At 44.2% G+C, this 20294-nt stretch overlaps 1 protein-coding gene across 2 annotated transcripts in view; it reads right to left on the reverse strand.

Moving 5' to 3' along the window:
• LOC129817278 (leucine-rich repeat and fibronectin type-III domain-containing protein 2-like) overlaps window positions 1-20294 on the reverse strand; it is a 259863-nt gene that overhangs the window by 11812 nt on the left and 227757 nt on the right. For both annotated transcript variants that reach the window (XM_055872373.1, XM_055872372.1), the window contains one exon: window positions 11482-12878. In XM_055872373.1, coding sequence (XP_055728348.1) covers window positions 11482-12857 — 1376 coding nt within the window. In that variant the 5' untranslated portion in view covers window positions 12858-12878. The remainder of the gene's footprint in view (window positions 1-11481; window positions 12879-20294) is intronic.

Here is a 20294-nt window from a genome sequence, read left to right on the forward strand (position 1 = left end):
GCGGGGAGATTAAATGAGCCGTGACTCTCGCCAGTGTCCATACCCTTGAGTGTATATCTTGCAATAAAACTTCCAGCTATACTAACTATAATGGATGAATGCAACAAAAAAAATAGGGTGAATGGATATCATTTTTTGTTGCTTTGGGGAGGTTTGTGTGGATTTTTATTGGGGATAGGGTAGGGTAGTGCGTTTTTTGCCTGGTTTGTTTTCACAATTTTGCAGGTTTTCATATATAATTTATTCTATCCTAGCCAACTTTGACCATCTGCTTGCATGCACCTCCCCTATCAGGGGTTTCTGGTACTTTCCACATCACCAGCCTGTGCCACAGTCTCCACATGGGTTGCCGCCGTCAGCTCAGGGCTCATATTCATCACACTGGCACAAGAATCGGGTGGTGGACAGCACATGGTGCTGAAATTATCCTGATTCTAGTAATTCATTTCAGCAGTCTTCATTTTAATTCAAATTAACTAACAACTAGAGGACTTTGTATTGGAGCCTATTTCTTCCTATTTAAGAAATAAAATGTAGGCCTACCTGTTTGACAGACTAAATTATAGGCTATCCATACATTTTTTGTCCAATTCCTCCACCATTCATTAATTACACTACATGACCAAAAGTGGACACCTGCTCGTTGAACATTTAATTCCAAAATAATGGGCATTAAAATGGAGTTGGTCCCCCCTTTGGTGCTATAACAGCCATCACTCTTCTGGGAAGGCTTTCCCCTAGATGTTGGAACATTTCTGCGGGGACTTGCTAACATTCAGCCACAATAGCATTAGGGAGGTTAGGCACTGATGTTGGGCGATTAGGCCTGGCTCACAGCCGGTGTTCCAATTCATTCCAAAGGTGTTCGATGGGGTTGAGGTCAGGGCCCTGTGCAAAGTTGGAAGCACAGAATCGTCTAGAATGTCATTGTATGCTGTAGCGTTAAAACGTCCCTTCCCTGGAACTAAGGGGCCTAGCCCAAACCATGAAAAACAGCCCCCGACCATTATTCCTCCTCCACCAAATTTTACATTTACATTACATTTTAGTCATTTAGCAGATGCTCTTATCCAGAGCGACTTACAGTAGAGTGCATACATTTTATTACATTTTACATACTGAGACAAGGATATCCCTACCGGCCAAACCCTCCCTAACCCAGACGACGCTATGCCAATTGTGCGTCGCCCCACGGACCTCCCGGTTGCGGCCGGCTGCGACAGAGCCTGGGCGCGAACCCAGCCCAGCCTGGGCGCGAACCCAGAGACTCTGGTGGCGCAGCTAGCACTGCGATGCAGTGCCCTAGACCACTGCCCCACCCGGGAGGCTGGCGCTTTTACAGTTCGCACTATGCATTGGGGCAGGAAGCATCCGCCAAACCCAGATTCGTCCGTCAGACTGCCAGATGGTGAAGCGTGATTCATCACTCCAGAGAACCTGTTTCTACTGTTCCAGGGTCCAATGGCTACAAGCTTTACACCACTCCAGCCCATGCTTGGCATTGCGCATGGTGATCTTAGTCCTGTGTGTGGCTGCTCGGCCATGTAAACCAATTTCATGAAGCTCCCGACGAACAGTACGTAGGCTGACTTTGCTTCCAGAGGCAGTTTGGAACTCGGTAGTGAGTGTTGCAACCGAGGACAGACGATTTTTGCGCACTCTAGCAGGGCATAAATTTGATGAACTGACTTGTTAGAAAAGTGGAATCCTATGGCAGTGCCACATTGAAAGTCACTGAGCTACTCAGTATGGTCATGCAATCGCTAATGTTTGTCTATGGAGATTGCATGGCGGTGTGTTCTATTTTATACACCTGTCATCAACAGGTGTGGCTGAAATAGCCGAATCCACTCATTTGAAGGGGTTTCCACATACTATTGTATATATAGTGTACCTGTGTCCGTGAAGGGTTTGGTCTGTTAAGTTAAAGCCAGTGCTCAAATTGAGAGGGTAGGCCTATGTGAGGGTATGCCATAGTCTACTTTTTGATAAAGACAATGGCAAAAAGCATACCCCTTTTAAGCTTAAGAATTTGAATTCTGATTATATAAAGCTGTCTATAACAACGCTTTCCTCCACAATGGTTTATGCTAGAAATGATCTTACATACACTTAGTTTACATACACTCAATTAGTATTTGGTAGCATTGCCTTTAAATTGTTTAACTTGGGTCAAACGTTTTGGGTAGCCTTCCACAAGCTTCCCACAATAAGGTGGGTGAAGCCAGCAGTCATTCGTTAGGAAGGTATTCTTCATAACTGTTAAAAAGACGAATGTATCCATCTCTACCTCTGATTTCTGTCTGAAATGCACCATTAAAATTCAAATGCAGATCCCATCTCCCTCCCTTGAAAAAACTCTAAACCTCATGATCTGCCTGAATATTTCATTACATTATGACTATTCATTGGCCCATTCCTCATGACAGAGCTGGTGTAACTGAGTCAGGTTTGTAGGCCTCCTTGCTCGCACACACTTTTTCAGTTCTGCCCACACATTTTCTATAGGATTGAGGTCAGGGCTTTGTGATGGCCACTCCAATACCTTGACTTTGTTGTCCTCAAGCCATTTTGCCACAACTTTGGAAGTATGCTTGTGATCATTGGCCATTTGCGAGCAAGCTTTAACTTCCTGACTGATGTCTTGACATGTTGCTTCAATATATCCACATAATTTTCCTACCTCATGATGCCATCTATTTTGTGAAGTGCACCAGTCCTTCCTGCAGTAAAGCACCCCCACAACATGATGCTGCCACCCCCGTGCTTCACGGTTGGGATGGTGTTCTTCGGCTTGCAAGCATCCCCCTTTTTCCTCCAAACATAACAATGGTCATTATGGCCAAACAGTACTATTTTTGTTTCATCAGACCAGAGGACATTTCTCCACAAAGTACGATCTTTGTCCCCATGTGCAGTTGCAAACCGTAGTCTGGCTTTTTAATGTCAGTTTTGGAGTGGTGGCTTCTTCCTTGCTGAGCGGCCTTTCAGGTTATGTCAATATAGGACTAATTTTACTGTGGATATAGATACTTTTGTACCTGTTTCCTCCAGCATCTTCATAAGGTCCTTTGCTGTTGTTCAGGGATGGATTTGCACTTTTCGCACCAAAGTACGTTCATCTCTAGGAGACAGAATGCGTATCCTTCCCGAGCGGTATGACGGCTGCGTGGTCCCATGGTGTTTATACTTGCGTACTCTTGTTTGTATAGATGAATGTGGTACCTTCAGGCGTTTGGAAATTGCTCCCAAGGATTAACCAGACTTGTGGAGGTCTACAATTTTTTTCTGAGGTCTTGGCTGACTTCTTTTGATGTCAAGAAAAAAAAGAGGCACTGAGTTTGAAGGTAGGCCTTGAAATACATCCACAGGTACACCTCCAATTGACTCAAATGACTAGAATTGCATTATATGCATTTATATAAAAAAAAAAATAATATCTTACATTTTTTCACCCCTTCTTCGTGGTGTCCAATTGGTAGATCCGGGAGAGGCGAAGGTCGAGAGCCATGTGTTCTCCGAAACACAACCCTGCCAAGCCACACTGCTTCTCGACACACTGCTCATTTAACCCAGAAGCCAGCCGCACCAATGTGTTGGAGGAAACACCATCCAACTGACGACCGAAGTCAGCTTGGAGTCGCCCGGCCCGCCACAAAGAGTCGCTAGAGCACGATGAGACAAGGACAACCCGGCCGGCCGAACCCTCCCCTCATGGGTCTCCCGGTCACGGCCGGCTGGGACACAGCCTGGGATCAAAGCTGAGTCTGTAGTGACGACTCAGCACTGCGATGCTGTGCCTTAGACCGCTGTGCCACTCGGGAATCCCAGGCTATTCAAATGTAAGAGAATCCTGCTATGAGCCCAGCAATACACAAAGTGTTCACAAATGGAGTTCCTAAATCCAAAGTTAATTTGATTTATTTGAATTGTTTAATCTTTATTTAATTAGAACAATTAAGAACAAATTATTATTTACAATGACTGTCTAGCAAGAGGGAAACGGCCTCCTGCAGGGATGGGGAAAAATAAATAAATCCATCTAGGATAAAACACACATCACGACACCACTACACTACATAAAGAGAGACCTAATACAACAAGACAACATGGCAGCAACACATGACAACACAACATGGCAGCAGCACAACATAGGCAGCAGCACAACATAGGCAGCAGCACAACATGGCAGCAGCACAACATGGCAGCAGCACAACATGGCAGCAGCACAAACATGGTACAAACATTGTTAGGCACAGACAACAGCATGAAGGGCAAAAAGGTAGAGATAACAATACATCACTCGAAGCAGCCACACGTGTCAGTTATAGTGTCCATGATTGAGTCTTTGAATATAGAGACAGAAATAAAACTGGCCAGTTTGAGTGTTTTTTGCAGCTCGTTCCAGTCGCTAGCTGCAGCGAACTGAAAAGAGGAGCGACCCAGGGACGTATGTGCTTTGGGAACCTTTAACAGAATGTGACTGGCAGATTGGGTATTGTATGTGGAGGATGAAGGGTTGCAGTAGGTATCTCAAATAGGGGGAGTGAGGCCTAATAGGGTTTTATAAATAAGCATCAACCAGTTGGTCTTGTGCCGCGTATACAAAGATGGCAAGTTTACAGAGGAGTATAAAGTACTTCTACATCTGCATTGCTTGCTTTTTGGGGTTTTAGGCTGAGTTTCTGTATAAGCACTTTGTGACATCAGCTGATGTAAAAAGGGCTTTCTAAATAGATTTGATTTGATATAGAGTGCAGTGATGTGTCCTATAAGGAGCATTGGTGGCAAATCTGATGGCCGAATGGTAAAGAACATCTAGCCGCTCGAGAGCATCCTTACCTATCAATCTATAATTTACGTCTCTGTAATTTAGCATCGGTAGGATGGCCATCTGAATCAGGGTTAGTTTGGCAGCTGGGGTGAAAGAGGAGCGATTACGATAGAGGAAACCAAGCCTAGATTTAACCTTAGCCTGCAGTTGAGCCTTGTTTTGGAGGTGTTTAGAGCAAGGTTAAGGGCAGAGAAAAATGCTTGGACTTTGTTGCTGAGTAAAGCTCAAATAATAAGATTCACAAGTTAATTAGCCAACATAAAATTCAGATCAGTCAAAAGTCTGTGGTGTGTGTGTGTATGTACATATGTGCGTGTGTGCTCGATGCGAGCGAGCGAAAGCTCGAGAGAGAGGGGGAGTGTGGCTAGGGTACCTGTGCCAGACAGTGGGACACAGGCCAGGGCAGACAGGGCCCAGATCGTAAGGAGGTTTTTGTAAGGAGGTTGAGTAGGAGAGGACGCGTTAAACCTTACCAGACACGTGGTGGAGCAGATAAAAACATCCAAAGGGAAAAGCTGAATGAAAAACGTTGGGCGAAGACAAAACCAAGACGCCGGTAAAAATGCTAAATTCCAAAGCAAGATCAAACAGAAATTAAAGTAAAGAACGAAAAAGTAAACGCTGCAATGTGTCAGCGGCGTCCTTAGCCAGCAGTCATTCGTTAGGAAGGTATTCATCATAACTGTTAAAAAGACGAATGTATCCATCTCTACCTCAGATTTCTGTCTGAAATGCACCATTAAAATGCAAATGCAGATCCCATCTCCCTCCCTTGAAAAAACTCTAAACCTCATGATCTGCCTGAATATTTCATTACGTTATGACTAACACAGGAAGTCATCCGTTCACTCGTACCCAAATCGGACACATTTTAAAAGACCACATTCTCAAGTATTAATGTCTTGGCCTAAGGATAGGTTCAACTTCAACAAACAGAAATATAAAATGGGTTCAGGGAAAGGCTCTAGATGGGCAAGAACCCCCTTTCTGTGTGTACTATGGGCTAATGCTTACATAACATACAGTAAAAAGAGTGGAGACAATTATCTTGACATTACATGATGTTGAGTACTATATGGCATGAGGCACATGAACCATTTCTCACAGAGAGTGCTAATCAAAGTAGCATGTTTCTTTGTGATACGTGAGCAGTGGAGCGTGGATCCACACCACTCTCTTCAACTCCAGCTAATAGCCAATAATAGTGGCCCCAGGAGCTTGCTATCCTTTCTGAAGCACATCTCCAAGCCGAGGAGAAGCATAGGCATTAAATCACATGGCATGCGACAATCCAACCATTATATGGGGGGGCCTCATTGCAATTCAACTGAAATATCACTGAATGTCCCCGTCTGACACATAACTTCCATTACTATGTCCATATACAGTCTTAGAAAAAAGGGTTCCAAATGGGTTCTTTGGCTGTCCCCATAGGATAACCCTTTTTGGTTCCAGGGTGAACTAATTTTGGTTCTATCTGGAACCAACAAGGTTCTTCAAAGGGTTCTCCTATGGAACCCTTTTAGGTTCTAGATAGCACCTTTTTGCCTAAGAGTGTTTAGCACCGTCCTTGTCTGCTATCTCTGCCTCTAAAATCCTGATGGATAAACATAATGCCCTTAACATATTCATGACGATACATCCTCTGGGTATACAGCATATTATTTCTATCTTTCCCTAACCATATGGTAAATCAGTATACTGTTTGATTCTCTTCCAAGCCCTTTGTCAATTCTACATATTTTACCCTTGACGATTTAGGTTTGGCAGAGAAACGAGAAAATATGTATTATTTTGAGTGTCAGAGATTTGTGTTGAAGAGTAAGAAGGACTGTTTTTCTCACTTGCTGTTATCAAAATCAAATCAAATATTATTGGTCAAATACGCCGAATATAACAGGTGTAGACTTTACAGGGAAATGCTTACTTATGAGCCCATTCCCAAAAATGCAGAGTTCTAAAGTAGACAATGAATACCAGTACCGAGTCAATGTGCCGGAGTATGAGGTAGTTGAGGTATTTGAGGTAATTCAGTATGTGCATGTGGGTAGGGATACAAGTGACTAGGCAATATATAATAAACAGAGCAGCAGCAATGTACGCTCCCATTCAAAAGTTTGGGGTCACTTAGAAATGTCTTTGTTTTTGAAAGAAAAGCACATTTTTTGTCCATTAAATTGATCAGAAATACAGTGTAGACATTGTTAATGTTGTAAATGACTATTGCTGCTGGAAACAGCTGATTTGTAATGGAATATCTACATAGGGGTGCATTATCAGCAACCATCACTCCTGTGTTCCAATGGCACATTGTGTTAGCTAATCCAAGTTCATAATTTTTAAAGGCTAATTGATCATTAGAAAACCCTTTTGCAATTATGTTATCACAGCTGAAAACTGTTGTTCAGATTAAAGAAGCAATACAATTGTCCTTCTTTAGACTAGTTGAGTATCTGGAGCATCAGCATTTGTGGGTTTGATTACAGGCTCACAATGGCCAGAAACAAAGACCTTTCTTCTGAAACTCATCAGTCATATTTCTTGTTCTCAGAAATGAAGGCTATTCCATGCGAGAAATTGCCAAGAAACTGACGATCTCGTACAACGCTGTGTACTACTCCCTTCACAGAACAGTGCAAACTGGCCCTAACCAGAATAGAAAGAGGAGTGGGAGGCCCCGGTGCACAACTGAGCAAGAGGACAAGTACATTAGAGTGTCTAGTTTGAGAAACAGATACCTCACAAGTCCTCAACTGGCAGCTTCAGTAAAGAGTACCCGCAAACACCAGTCTCAACATCAACAGTGAAGAGGCGACTCCGGGATGAGGCCTTCTAGGCAGATTTCCTCTTTCCAGTGTTTGTGTTCTTTTGCCCATCTTAATCTTTTATTTTTATTGGCCAGTCTGAGATTTGGCTTTTTTTGCAACTCTTTCCATCTACAATAGTCATTTACAACATTAACTATGTCTACACTGTATTTCTGATCAATTTGCTGTTATTTTAATGGACAAAAAAGTAGCTTTTCTTTCAAAAACAAGGACATTTCTAAGTGACCCCAAACCTTTGAACGGTAGTGTATGTGAAGTGTGAAAATGTGTCTATGTGTGAGTGTCTGTGTGTGTGTGGTGTCAATATGCATCTGTGTGTGTTTTGTGTCTGTGAGTGTGTGTGTGTGTGTGTGTGTGTGTGTGTGTGTGTGTGTGTGTGTGTGTGTGTGTGTGTGTGTGTGTGTGTGTGTGTGTGTGTGTGTGTGTGTGTGTGTGTGTTGGAGTGTCAGTGTAGTATGTGTCAGTGTGTGGGGAGAGTCTCGTGAGTGTGCATACAGCCAATGCAAAGGAGTATGTGTAAAACAATTAAGATAAAGATATATTTTGATTAACTGTTCAGCAGTCTTATGGCTTGGGGGTAGAAGCTGTTCAGGTGCTTTTGGTCCCAGACTTTGGCGCTCCGGTATCGCTTTCCAAGTGGGAAAGGGCAGTGCAATAGAGATTGCATCACCTGGGAATCTGTTGGGGCGGTATGCGAATTTCAGTGGGTCCAGGGTTTCTGGGATGATTGTGTTGATGTGAGTCATGACCAGACTTTGAAAGCATTTCATGGCTACAGATGTGAGTGCTACGGGGCGGTAGTCCTTTAGACATGTTACCTTGGCTTTCTTAGGCACAGGGACTATTGTTGTTTGCTTGAAACATGTAGGTATTACAGACTGGGTCATAGAGAGGTTAAAAATGTCAGTGAAGACACATCCTGGTAATCCATCTGGCCCTGCGTCCTTGTGAATGTTAACCTGTTTAAAGGTCTTACTCACATCGGCTATGTATCATACAGTCATCTGGAACAGCTGGTGCTCTCATACATGGTTCAATGTTGCTTGCCTCGAAGCGAGCATAGAAGGCATTTAGCTCGTCTTGTAGGCTCGCTGGGTAGCTCATGGCTGGGATTCACTTTGTAATCCGTGATAGTTTGCAAGCCTTGCCACATCCGACAAGTGTCAGAGCCGGTGTAGTAGGAGTCGATCTTAGTCCTGTATTGATGCTTTGCCTGTTTGATGGTTCGTCGGAGGCCGTAGCGGGATATCTTATAAGCATCCGGATTAGTGTCTTGGTTCTTGAAAGCGGTAGCTCTAGCCTTTAGCTCACTGCGGATGTTGCCCGTAATCCATGGATTTCTTTTTTGGGATATGTATGTATGGTCACTGTGGAGATAACGTTGTCGATGCACTTATTAATGAAGCTGGTGACTTATGTGGTAAACTCCTCAATGGCATCGGATAAGTCCTGTATCTTAGCGTCCGCTTCATTAGACCACTTCCGTATTGAGTATGTCACTGGTACTTCCTGTTAGAGTTTTTGCTTGTAAGCAGGAATCGGGAATATAGAGTTATGGTCCAATTTGCTGAATGGAGGGTGGGGGAGAGCTTTGGATGCATCTCTGTGAGTGGGTTAAAGCTGATCTAGAGTTTTTGTCTGTCTAGTTGCACAGGTGATATGCTGGTAGAAATGGGGTAAATCTGTCACACCCTGATTTGTTTCACCTGTCTTTGTGATAGGCAACACCTGGAGTGGGGTGGAGACAATCTTCTCCATTATCCCCTGTATATTTATACCTGTGTTCTCTGTTTGTCTGTTGCCAGTTCATCTTGTTTGTTCAAGTCAACCAGCGTTTTGTGTCTCAGCTCTTGCTTTCTCCAGTCTATCTTTTTCTCACCCTCCTGGTTTTGACCCTTGCCTGTCCTGACTCCGAGCCCGCCTGCCTGACCACTCTGCCTGCCCCTGATCCTGAGCCTGCCTGCCGACCTATACCTTTGCCCCCCTCTAGATTACCTATCTCTGCCTTACCCTGACCCTGAGCCTGCCTGCCACCCGGTACCGTTGACCCACCTCTGGTTTACTGACTACTGCCTGCCTTGACCTGTCTATTGCCTGCCCCTGTTGGAATATTAAACTCTGTTTATTCGACATGTTCTGCATCTGGGTCTTACCTTCATACCTGATAAAAACTGATTTCAGATTTCTTGCATTAAAATCACCGGCCACTAGGAGCTCCGCTTCTGGATGAGCGTTTCCTTGTTTGCATATGGCCGTATACAGAGTTGAGTATGGTCTTAATGCCAGCATCAGTTTGTGAAAGGTGAAAGCTCTCTTGGTAAATAGTATCGTCTACAGCTTATCAGGACGTATCGTATCTCAGGCGAGCAGAACCTCGAGACATCCTTAATATTAGAGATTGCGCACCAGCAGTTGTTTACAAAGAGACACCCACATCACCTCCTGATCTTACCGGACTCTGCCATTCTGTCCTGACGATGCATAGAAAAGCCAGCTAGATGTATAGTATCCATGTCCTTGTTCAGCCAAGACTCCGAGAAGCATAGGATATTCCATTTCTTAATGTCCGAACGGTGCTTGTCCAGTTTATTCTCTAGCGATTGCACATTTGTCAATATAACAGAGAATGTAGAGGCAATTTTTTTATTCTCTGCCGTATTCTCACCAGGGTGCCCGTGCGCCAGCCTCTATAGAGCCGCCTTCACGTCCTTCGAGTGTCAGGGATTAGGGCCTCGTCCAGGATAATCACTATGTCTTTCGCCTCCTACTCATTGAAGTAGAAGTCCTCGCCCAAATCGAGGTTAGTGATCGCTGTTCTGATGTCCAGAGGCATAGGAAACGATGGCGGAAACATGATTTACAAAAAAAGTTAAGATCAGCGCAAAAAAATACACAAAATAGCACAATTGGTCAGGAGCTCGGAAAACAGCTGCCATTCCCTCCTATTCGAAAAATGTTTTATTACACTGATAATAGGTTGCAAGATTTACACTATAATTTGAATCATCAATTCCACTGAAATAAGTAATGCTCTAAACTAAAACGCTATAATAACGAACTGTAGTGGCAATGACTGAAAAAACTGATAACAGAGAAATAAAATAGAATATATAACGAAAGGGATACGTCTCTCGAGGCTCCAGCTGAACTGATCTGACTTTCTCAAGGTTTTAACAGAGTAACTGATTTAAATGGCATTAAGTAATTGGATTTCCTTTCTGGCTGGTTTCACAGTCGTTTGGAGATGTGCTACTTTACAATGTATCAGCTTCCAGTAATAAATTTTTAGCCTCATCAAATAGCTCTGGATTGACAGAATTTCCCCCCCATTGATTTTAGGGATGGAATTCTCTTGCTTATGGCCTACTAAGCATAAGCGAGCCGAACGCCACGCAGCGCTTAGCGAAACAAGGCAGTGTAAAATTGGAGAGTGAGTTGTTTCGCTGTCGAACAATTCAACGGACAGACAAAAGCAATGAGTGATGGATGGATCACTTAGGATCGAGCTATATTAGCTCGATTATTAGGACAACTCGGTTTGAAAGGCTGAAAGTTCTGTACACGTGGCAGTGTTGTTGATGCTGTGCATTTTGTCTAGTGTAAAAGGCATTGTTTACGGTTTGGCACAATACATCTATCTTTCCTGAAAGCTGAGAGACAAAACAAGTCACCTGGAGGGTTAAAACAACACTTGTATTGAGTGTCTCCTCCATACAATATATCACAACTTGTTATTTTGTTACTTCATAGATCAAAGCTATCGGTGTACCATCTCATCTGAAAATGAAAGAAACGTTTAAAAAAGTCTGCATTTGTTACCTGTAGATGAGGACTTCGTCGTCCGAACAGTTGTACTGGAGCTGAAACATTTTCACCTTGGGCGCTGCCTTGCTGACTGTCCACTTAACCAGAGCTGAAATGGCCGTCACCTCTGACACAGTGACCACTTTCTCAGGCGGGCTCTTAGGAACCCCCTTGCTGATCCTGGTGGTGCCTGTGATGTCTGAGAGGCGGGACTTGGGCTGCGAGGCTTGACTGGTGCCGTTGCTAAGGTGGGGTAGCTGGATGATTGACAGCTCTACAGAGGCGGTGGACTCTCCAGCCACGTTGGCAGCGATGCAGGTGAAGGTACCGTAGTCCTTGGAGGTGGTAATGAGGATTTCCAGGGTGCCGTTGCGGTAGACAGCGGTACGGGATGAGTTGCCAAGGAGACGGTCATCGGGGGCCATCCAATGGATGGTAGGGGTGGGGTCTCCAACAGCCTCGCACCTCAGGCTGGCTGTCTGGCCCTCCAGCACCAGCATCCTGTGGGTGTGCTGAGTGATGAGTGGCGCCTCGCACACAAACTCCTCCTCACTCACATACCAGAAGTAGCGCCCTTTCAGGCTGGGAGGGGAAGCGCAGGTCTCCAGGTCGTCGTCCCTCTCCAGCCGCCGCAGCCACAGCACCTCGCAGTTACAGTGCAGGGGGTTTCCCCCGATGCTAAGGGACAGCTGAGGGGTGTAGGGCGTGGTCAACAGCACCAAATCCTGTGCCCTGGCGAAGATGGGGTCCGGGGGCAGCTTCTGCAGCCGGTTGGAGGTGAGATCCAGGCGAGCCAACCTTTCTAGATCAGTAAAGGTCCCCTCAGGGATAAAGTCCAGGAGGTTATGATCAAGACTCAGCTGGTGGAGGGAGACCATCTGCTTGACTGAGTCCCAGGGCAGGCTCCTCAGGTTGTTGTAGGACAGATCCAGATCCTCCAGGGAGGGGGCCAGGTCTTCGAAGGTCCTGTCTGAGATGCGTCCCAGCTGGTTGTTGTTGACGATGAGGTGCTGCAGGTTAACCAGGCCCTTGAGATCCTCTGGACCCAGCTCCATGAGGCGGTTGTTGTCCAGGTGTAGGGAACGCAGGGTCTCCAGGTCGCCGAAGGAGAAGGGCTGGATGTAGCTGATGGTGTTGCGGCTGAGCGTCAGATCCACCAGGTCGGTCATGTTGGCAAAGTCCTGCTGGGTGATGCGGAGGATGTAGTTGCCACCCAGCCGAAGCTCCACAGTGCGCCGGTCGAGGTCCAACGGGACGAAGAGAAGGCCTTTGGAGGGGCACAGGGTCCCCAGGGACTCGGATAGGTTCTGGCAGACACAGTACTTAGGGCATGCATGGGCCATCATCACTGCGGTTCCCAGGACCAGCAGGCAACAGAGGACGTGGTCCATGGTAGAGTCACACAAAGGAACCTACACACACAGAGAGAGAGATAGAGTGAAGAGAAAAAAAGAAGACACGATTAGTTATTTCATAGCTGGCACTTCTCATTTCACTATTGCTGTGGCAGACAATCATGAGCTCATGCTGCTGTAAACTATCTATGCGGGTCTCTGCCTAGAGCAGTGGGGTTTTGGGGCCTGTTGTTGACAGGCTCCCTGGGTAATCTTGATGTGTATTGATTGGACTGCATTTTGATCAAACTCAACAGCTGCCATCAAATCCACATGGATTAGAACTAGATTTGATCTGTTGTTTATGGCCGGATAGGAATGTATGTGGGTGGATGTGTGTGTGGGTGGATGTGTGTGGGTGGATGTGTGTGTGTGTGTGTGTGTGTGTGTGTGTGGGTGGATGTGTGTGTGTGTGTGTGTGTGTGTGTGTGTGTGTGTGTGTGTGTGTGTGTGTGTGTGTGTGTGTATGGGGGGGGGGGGGGATCCGTACAATAAATCTGTGAATCCTAATTAATCATTTAAAAAACAATATTAAGTCACTTATCTACTAACAGCTAGTCGTAAGACAGTCATGCATAGAGGCAGATATAACCAAGTGTTGCTCCAGTGAGACATCAACATATTTATATTTACCTTGTTCTATTTGCATTTTTGTCAAAATTAAGTTATAACTTTGTTCTGTTCAATGTTCTCTACCTACACCATATAAAACAAGTATGTGGACACCCCTTTACATGAGTAGATTCGGCTATTTCAGCCACACCTGTTGCTGACAGGTGTATAAAACCGAGCACACAGCCGTCTCCGTAGACACACATTGGCAGCAGAATAGCCTTACTGAAGAGCTCAGCGACATTCAATGTTCCACTGTCATATGATGCCACCTTTCCAACAAGTCAAATTTCTGCCCTGCTAGAGCTGCCCCGGTTAACTGTAAATGCTGTTATTGTGAAGTGTACATGTTTAGGAGCAACAACAGCTCAGCTGGGAAGTGGTAGGCCACACAAGCTCACAGAATGAGACCGCCAAGTCCTGAGGTGTGTAGGGCGTAAAAATTCCGTCCTCAGTTGTAACACTCACTACCGAGTTCCAAAGCACCTCTGGAAGCAACGTCAGCACAAGAACCACACACAATAACCACACGTAATGCCAAGCGTCGTGGTGAAAAGCTCGTCCGCCATTGGATTCTGGAGCAGCGGAAACAAGTTCTCTGGAGTGATGAATCACGCTTCACCATTTGGCAGTCCGACAGATGAATCTGGGTTTGGCGGATGCCCCAATGCATAGCGCCAACTGTAAAGTTTGGTAGAGGAGGAATAATGGTCTGGGGCTATTTATCATGATTCAGGCTAGGCCCCTTAGTTCCAGTGAAGGGAAATCTTAACGTTACAGCATACAATGACATTCTAGTGGATTCTGTGCTTCCAACTTTGTTGCAACAGTTTGGGGAAAGCCTTGTCCTTTTTCAGCATAACAATGCCCCAGTGCACAAAGCGAGGTCCATACAGAAATCGAGATCGGTGTGGAAGAACTTGACTGGCTTGCACAGATCCCTTAGCTCAACCCCATCGAACACCTTTCTGATGAATTGCATTGTCGACTGCGAGCCAGGCCTAATCACCCAACATCAGTGACTGACCTTTTATTTGTCATGTGCACCGAATACAATAGGTGTAGACCTTACAGTGAAATGCTTACTTACAGGCTCTAAAAATAGTGCAAAAAAGGTATTAGGTGAACAATAGGTAGGTAAAGAAATAAAACAACAGTAAAAAGACAGGCTATATACAGTAGCGAGGCTATAAAAGCAGCGAGGCTACATACAGACACCGGTTAGTCAGGCTGATTGAGGTAGTATGTACATGTAGATATGGTTAAAGTGACTATGCATATATGATGAACAGAGAGTAGCAGTAGCGGGTGGTGGGTGGGACACAATGCAGATAGCCTGGTTAGCCAATGTGCAGGAGCACTGGTTGGTCGGCCCAATTGAGGTAGTATGTACATGAATGTATAGTTAAAGTGACTATGCATATCTGATAAACAGAGAGTAGCAGCAGCGTAAAAAGAGGGGTTGGGGGGCTTGGGGGGGGGGTGTATATCGTACTCCAAGTACCCCAAATCATGTTAAGTTCAAAAGAATGCAATATAAAAATAGCTGACACCAGTGAAACCGATGAGGGTTCTGAAATGTAATACCAATTATCTCAGAATCATCATTTTTCAAATAGAAAGTTATAGTCCCAAGCTCCCGATGTGTTATGTTGGTACAGTAAGTGTGGTAGCACACTACCATAACACACATCACTAATAACCTTTAGACGTTTTTATTTATTTATTTAACTAGGCAAGTCAGTTAAGAAAAAAATCTTATTTTCAATGACAGCCTAGGAACAGTGGGTTAACTGCCTTGTTCAGGTGCAGAACGACAGATCTGTACCTTGTCAGCTCAGGGATTCAAACTTGCAACCTTTCGGTTGCTAGTCCAAAGCTCTAACGCTCTAAACACTAGGCTACCCTGCTGCCTGACGTACGAGTTACCATACCCAATCTCATGGATGAGTAACTCTGGAAAATCAGCTTTACATTTCTTAGCAACCCATATGGAACAATCGAGTTGTTCAACTCTGAGTTGATGATGTCTTTTGAACAGTCCACGAGGTTAATTGAGGACCTCTTTGAGTGACGATCATTGTTTCTCTTGAGTGTGTTTGTAATTATATTTGTATTCTATTATATTTAGTAAATTGTGTGCATGCAGGGCTCCCTTGCGAAAGAGACCTTGGTCTCAATGGGACTGACTCCCTGTTGAAATAAAGGTCAAATGCATCCCACCTATAGGGGGCAGTGGCAGCTGGGACCAGGTAAGGAGCCGTCGGTATGCATAACAAGTCTGTGGTGTGCACAGGTGGAGGGAATTACCGAGCTAATCAGCTGAATGAGTGTGATCTCCCGACCCGCCGGGGCTTTTGATTTGGTATCTTTCATTTGACATGCCCTTTTGGAGTTTCATTTTCGTAGTATAATTTGTTTGTCACCAACTTAAACATCAACGACCCGCCTGTGCTACTTTCACGCTAATGCACACACCTAGTCAGGATATAGAACAATTGTGCAAGCTTAGGTTGTCTAAACAGTTCCGCAACACATGTACAATTTGTCTAAAACACACCGCATTTATGACAGAGCCATTAATCATGGAAAAGGTTGCCCTTTAATGGCTCCTGTCGTTTATGGTCCTCTGAGGACACCGTAATGGTCCCTTTTGGGGAAGTCATGTGACACAGGTCAATTCCAATAATGGATATTTCACTCAGGTGGAGATAATACTGTAAACATAATGTATTCTTTGTGATCAGGGAATTCTGGGTAATAACTCAAGCCCAAAGCATTGGCGTTGTCTATGACTTGCTTCATTAATCTTCCTCTTGTTAATCTTGATAATGTCAGCCACACACACATGCGGTCGACAAACATACACACACACACACATGATGCACGCAAGCGGGCACAAGCGCAAGTCTTCACACAAACACACAGACACACACACACAAGGCTGCTGATGGGACGATGACTCATAATAACGGCTTGAATGGAGTAAATGGAATGGTATCAAACACATGGAAACCACGTGTTGTATGTGTTTGATACCGTTCCATTTATTCTGTTCCAGCCGTTACTATGAGCCTGTCCTTCCCAATTAAGGTACCACCAGCTGCCTGTGACACACACATAAACCTCTATGACCTGACTGTCTACCCATCCATCAACATCCACGCGCTCTTTCATCACACCGTGATGGACGTACCCTGTTAATCTAACAACATACAAGCCTCTTTCTCTTTCTCTTTCTCTCTCTCTTTCTCTCGCCCTCTCTCACTCACTTACATACAGGTAACTGCCAAAATAAAGGAAACACCAACATGAAGATTCTTAATAATGTGTTGGGCCACCACGAGACACCAGAACAGATTCACTGAGCCTTGGCTTCCAGGAGAAATGACATAATTTGGTATTTTGTTGATGGTGGTGGAAAACGCACTGTCAGGCGTTGCTCCAGAAATCTCTCATCAGTGTTCAATTGGGTTGAGATCTGGTGACTGAGACAGCCATGGCATATGGTTTACATCGCTGTCACGCTCACCAAACCGTTCAGTGACCACTCGTGCCCTGTGGCTGGGGGCATTGTCATCCTAGAAGAGACCACTCCCATCAGAATAGAGTTGTTTCACCATAGGTTAAAGGTGATCTCTCAGAATGACTGTGTGTTTATTGGTGTTTACCTTGCCCTCGAAAGGGTTGAGTGAACCTTAACCACACACCCCTTTCAATATACTTTGTATCCCTCATTTACTCAAGTGTTTCATTTATTTTGGCAATTACCTGTATATTATCTTGCAAGGATTTCCATCTAAAGTAGCGTATGCTATAAAGCAGTACATTCTTTTTGCATCAATCGATTTGAACCGCATGTGTGTTTATATCGACTTACGGCATAATTCAAAAGACCTTTGGCAACACAAAGCATCTCTGGGGCTTTTGATCTCCAGAAAATGGAGGTGGCTAATCATTGGCCCGGTGAATAGAGAAACGGCAAAGCTGTAAGGATGGATAAGAGAGCACGCTTCACTTTAAAGCGGAAATCAGCAGTTGAAACAATAACAAATCCCCGCCCCTGTTTCAGTAAAAAGCTGAGGGATGGGTCTGGAGAAATGTAACCACTCTCAAATTCATAGACAGAGCTATGGACGCAAAGATTGACCATTCATGATATCACAATTATAGTTTGAACCATTTTTAAGGCTATATAGTGTTTGCTTACATTTACCTTTTTTACAAACATTGGAGTAAAATAAGTTTATAGTTTGGTTCTGAATGAGTCAGACAGTTGAACAAAACTCATGAGGCATTTCTAAGTTATATTCTTCACGAATCAATAGGTATATTATCATTCATTCACAAGTCCAAAAATGGATGCAGCAACTGCAGCACCTTATAATAAATAACTCCACATAATATAGCATTTATAATGGATTACTAAAATGTTTATTCATATTGATCATTACGCCATTCATAGATGTTTAATATAGGTCCATATGAACCATTTACTAATATTTATTTAAGTATTTTTGCGTGGCCTCATCTAGTGTGGGCTGTTTATACCTTATAAACAGGGGCGGCAGGTAGCATAATGGTTAGAGCGTTGGGCCAGTAACTGAAAGGTTGCTAGATCGAATCCCTGAGCTGACAAGGTAGAAATCTGTCGTTCTGTCCCTGAACAAGGCAGTAACCCACTGTTCCTAGGCTGTCATTGAAAACAAGAATTTGTTCTTAACTGACTTGCCTAGTTAAATGAAGGTAAAAAATATAAATAAATACTATTACAAAAAATGGAGTGAACAGTGTAATTTCTCACAAAAAGATGGACATGTCATTCGTAGCAGTACCTGATGCTCCTTAAGATATAAATATAGACTATAACATATCAATGGTAAAAGAATAAGCACACAAAACAGGATGCTTAAGGAAACTTTTGATTCACAAAAACTGTTGTGAAAGAACTGCTGAAAAGACTTGTTGCAATTTGAAGTTTTTTTGCTAAAGAATGTGAATGTAAACTAATCATAAAACAGGGATATGTAGCCTAAACACAGCTGACCGGATAAAACAGATTTTCTCTAATGGATTTTTATTCCTTCATTACTACTGATATGTGATTGAGGTAGAGTGGGGGGGGGGCTGAGAGTTTCCCTTTGCGAGAGTCGAGATTTCGCATCCCGGAACTCCCGATTTCTAACAAGGGTTTATAATTTGACCGGCAACACAGTAGTAGTAATCAGGATAGGGCCGTGATGTGCACACTCATCACAGTACACTGACAGACATGGGGAACTGCGAAGCTGTGAAGAAATCATCACAGGTCTAGCTTCTAACATGCTCACCCACTGGCAGGTGCATCAGAACATTATCACAGATGTTAAAATGTCTGCTTACAATATGGGCTAATATGGGCCTGTGGAAAGGAGAGGAACACATGGCGCCTGGATAGAATCTTGGTCGCAATGTTGGTAGCACAGAGGCCACAACAGCATGATGACTCATTTGCTATAATTCTGGTGTATTGTATAACAAATCAAATCAAACCCTTATTGGTCAAATGATTTCAACAGTACAGTGGACTCTTCAGATCAAATGTTGGTTGTATCGAAGGTAGCTAACTCGTTTCTTATCATTCTTGCATTATTCATTGTCATTGTCAAATCATAATTGACTCATGGGAAAGTAGATTGTCGACGTTCAGATGTTCTTGACGGGCTGCTGACTGTCCGGGTCTTAGACTATGGCACAGCAAATATAGTCGAAGACCTCAAGGTACACGTCTCGGAAAATAAACGATGATTCATATTTCCATGGATATGATACTCCTACCGGTTTCGTGCATTGTTTTAGCAGGTATCTGACTCATTAAGATGCTCAGCTGAAGGGGCGATGTTTCCTACCCAGATAATTATCAAGCCTCCACATCACATTCAGACGTGGGTACTTGCAGTTCTATAATTGGTATTGCAGGCAGGTACAACACACCTTCCCTTATATATATGATAATAACATAGCCTACAGAGAAAAAAGTGTGGCTGAGATGTATATATTCACCCACACATTTACTTTGACAGTGCCTGCCTGTACTTATGCTGTATGTTCAGATTGTATACCATATGTTTCCTTGTGAGATTGAGACATTGGATTGTCTGTGCACGTTAGTATTGTGTGCTTCATAGTTCTAGTCAGATGAAGATATCGGATTGGGAGGGTTCTGCCTGTCTGCGTATGACAATCCCATCTCTGTCACCTTGCAGACAGAGTGATCCAGTGTAAACGTCTCGATCTGAGTCTTTGTCTGCAGAAGCTGGATCAGGACGGATACTTTATTTAATCTTCAAGACCGGGTGCCTATTAGCATTCTTCTGCTAGCGGTTTAGTGAACAGGCTCTAAGTAGCTTTCCCGACAGAAAACTCCTATCCCCTTCCTGAATGGAGGGCTGCATGAGTCTGCAAAGACGTCTGTTCTGAGTGTGCACTTTAGAGAGTGAACTATCAAGTTGATGGAGACAGTTGTGTTTAGGGGAAATGTCAGTGATTTGGGCCGGGAAGGAGGGCCTGAAGGACTAAATGGCAGGGGTACATGGTAGGGTGGGAATTGTGGAGGGAGTGGAGAGCTGTGGTTCACTCGGCTTGTTAAATGGAGCATCCTTCTACAGACACACAGGAAGGCAGACAGACGGAGATATAGCGAGATCAGATAGACAGATGCACGCACGCACGCACGCACATACACACACACAACATCACGCCCTGTAAGGCTCCGTTCTTGTGATGTGTCGCCTTTTTTCTGCTGCAGTGCCATTTTAATTCTTCCCGCATGGCTGCATGGTT

The sequence above is a fragment of the Salvelinus fontinalis genome, chromosome 20 (genome assembly GCF_029448725.1).
Source record: "Salvelinus fontinalis isolate EN_2023a chromosome 20, ASM2944872v1, whole genome shotgun sequence".
Taxonomy (NCBI): domain Eukaryota; kingdom Metazoa; phylum Chordata; class Actinopteri; order Salmoniformes; family Salmonidae; genus Salvelinus; species Salvelinus fontinalis.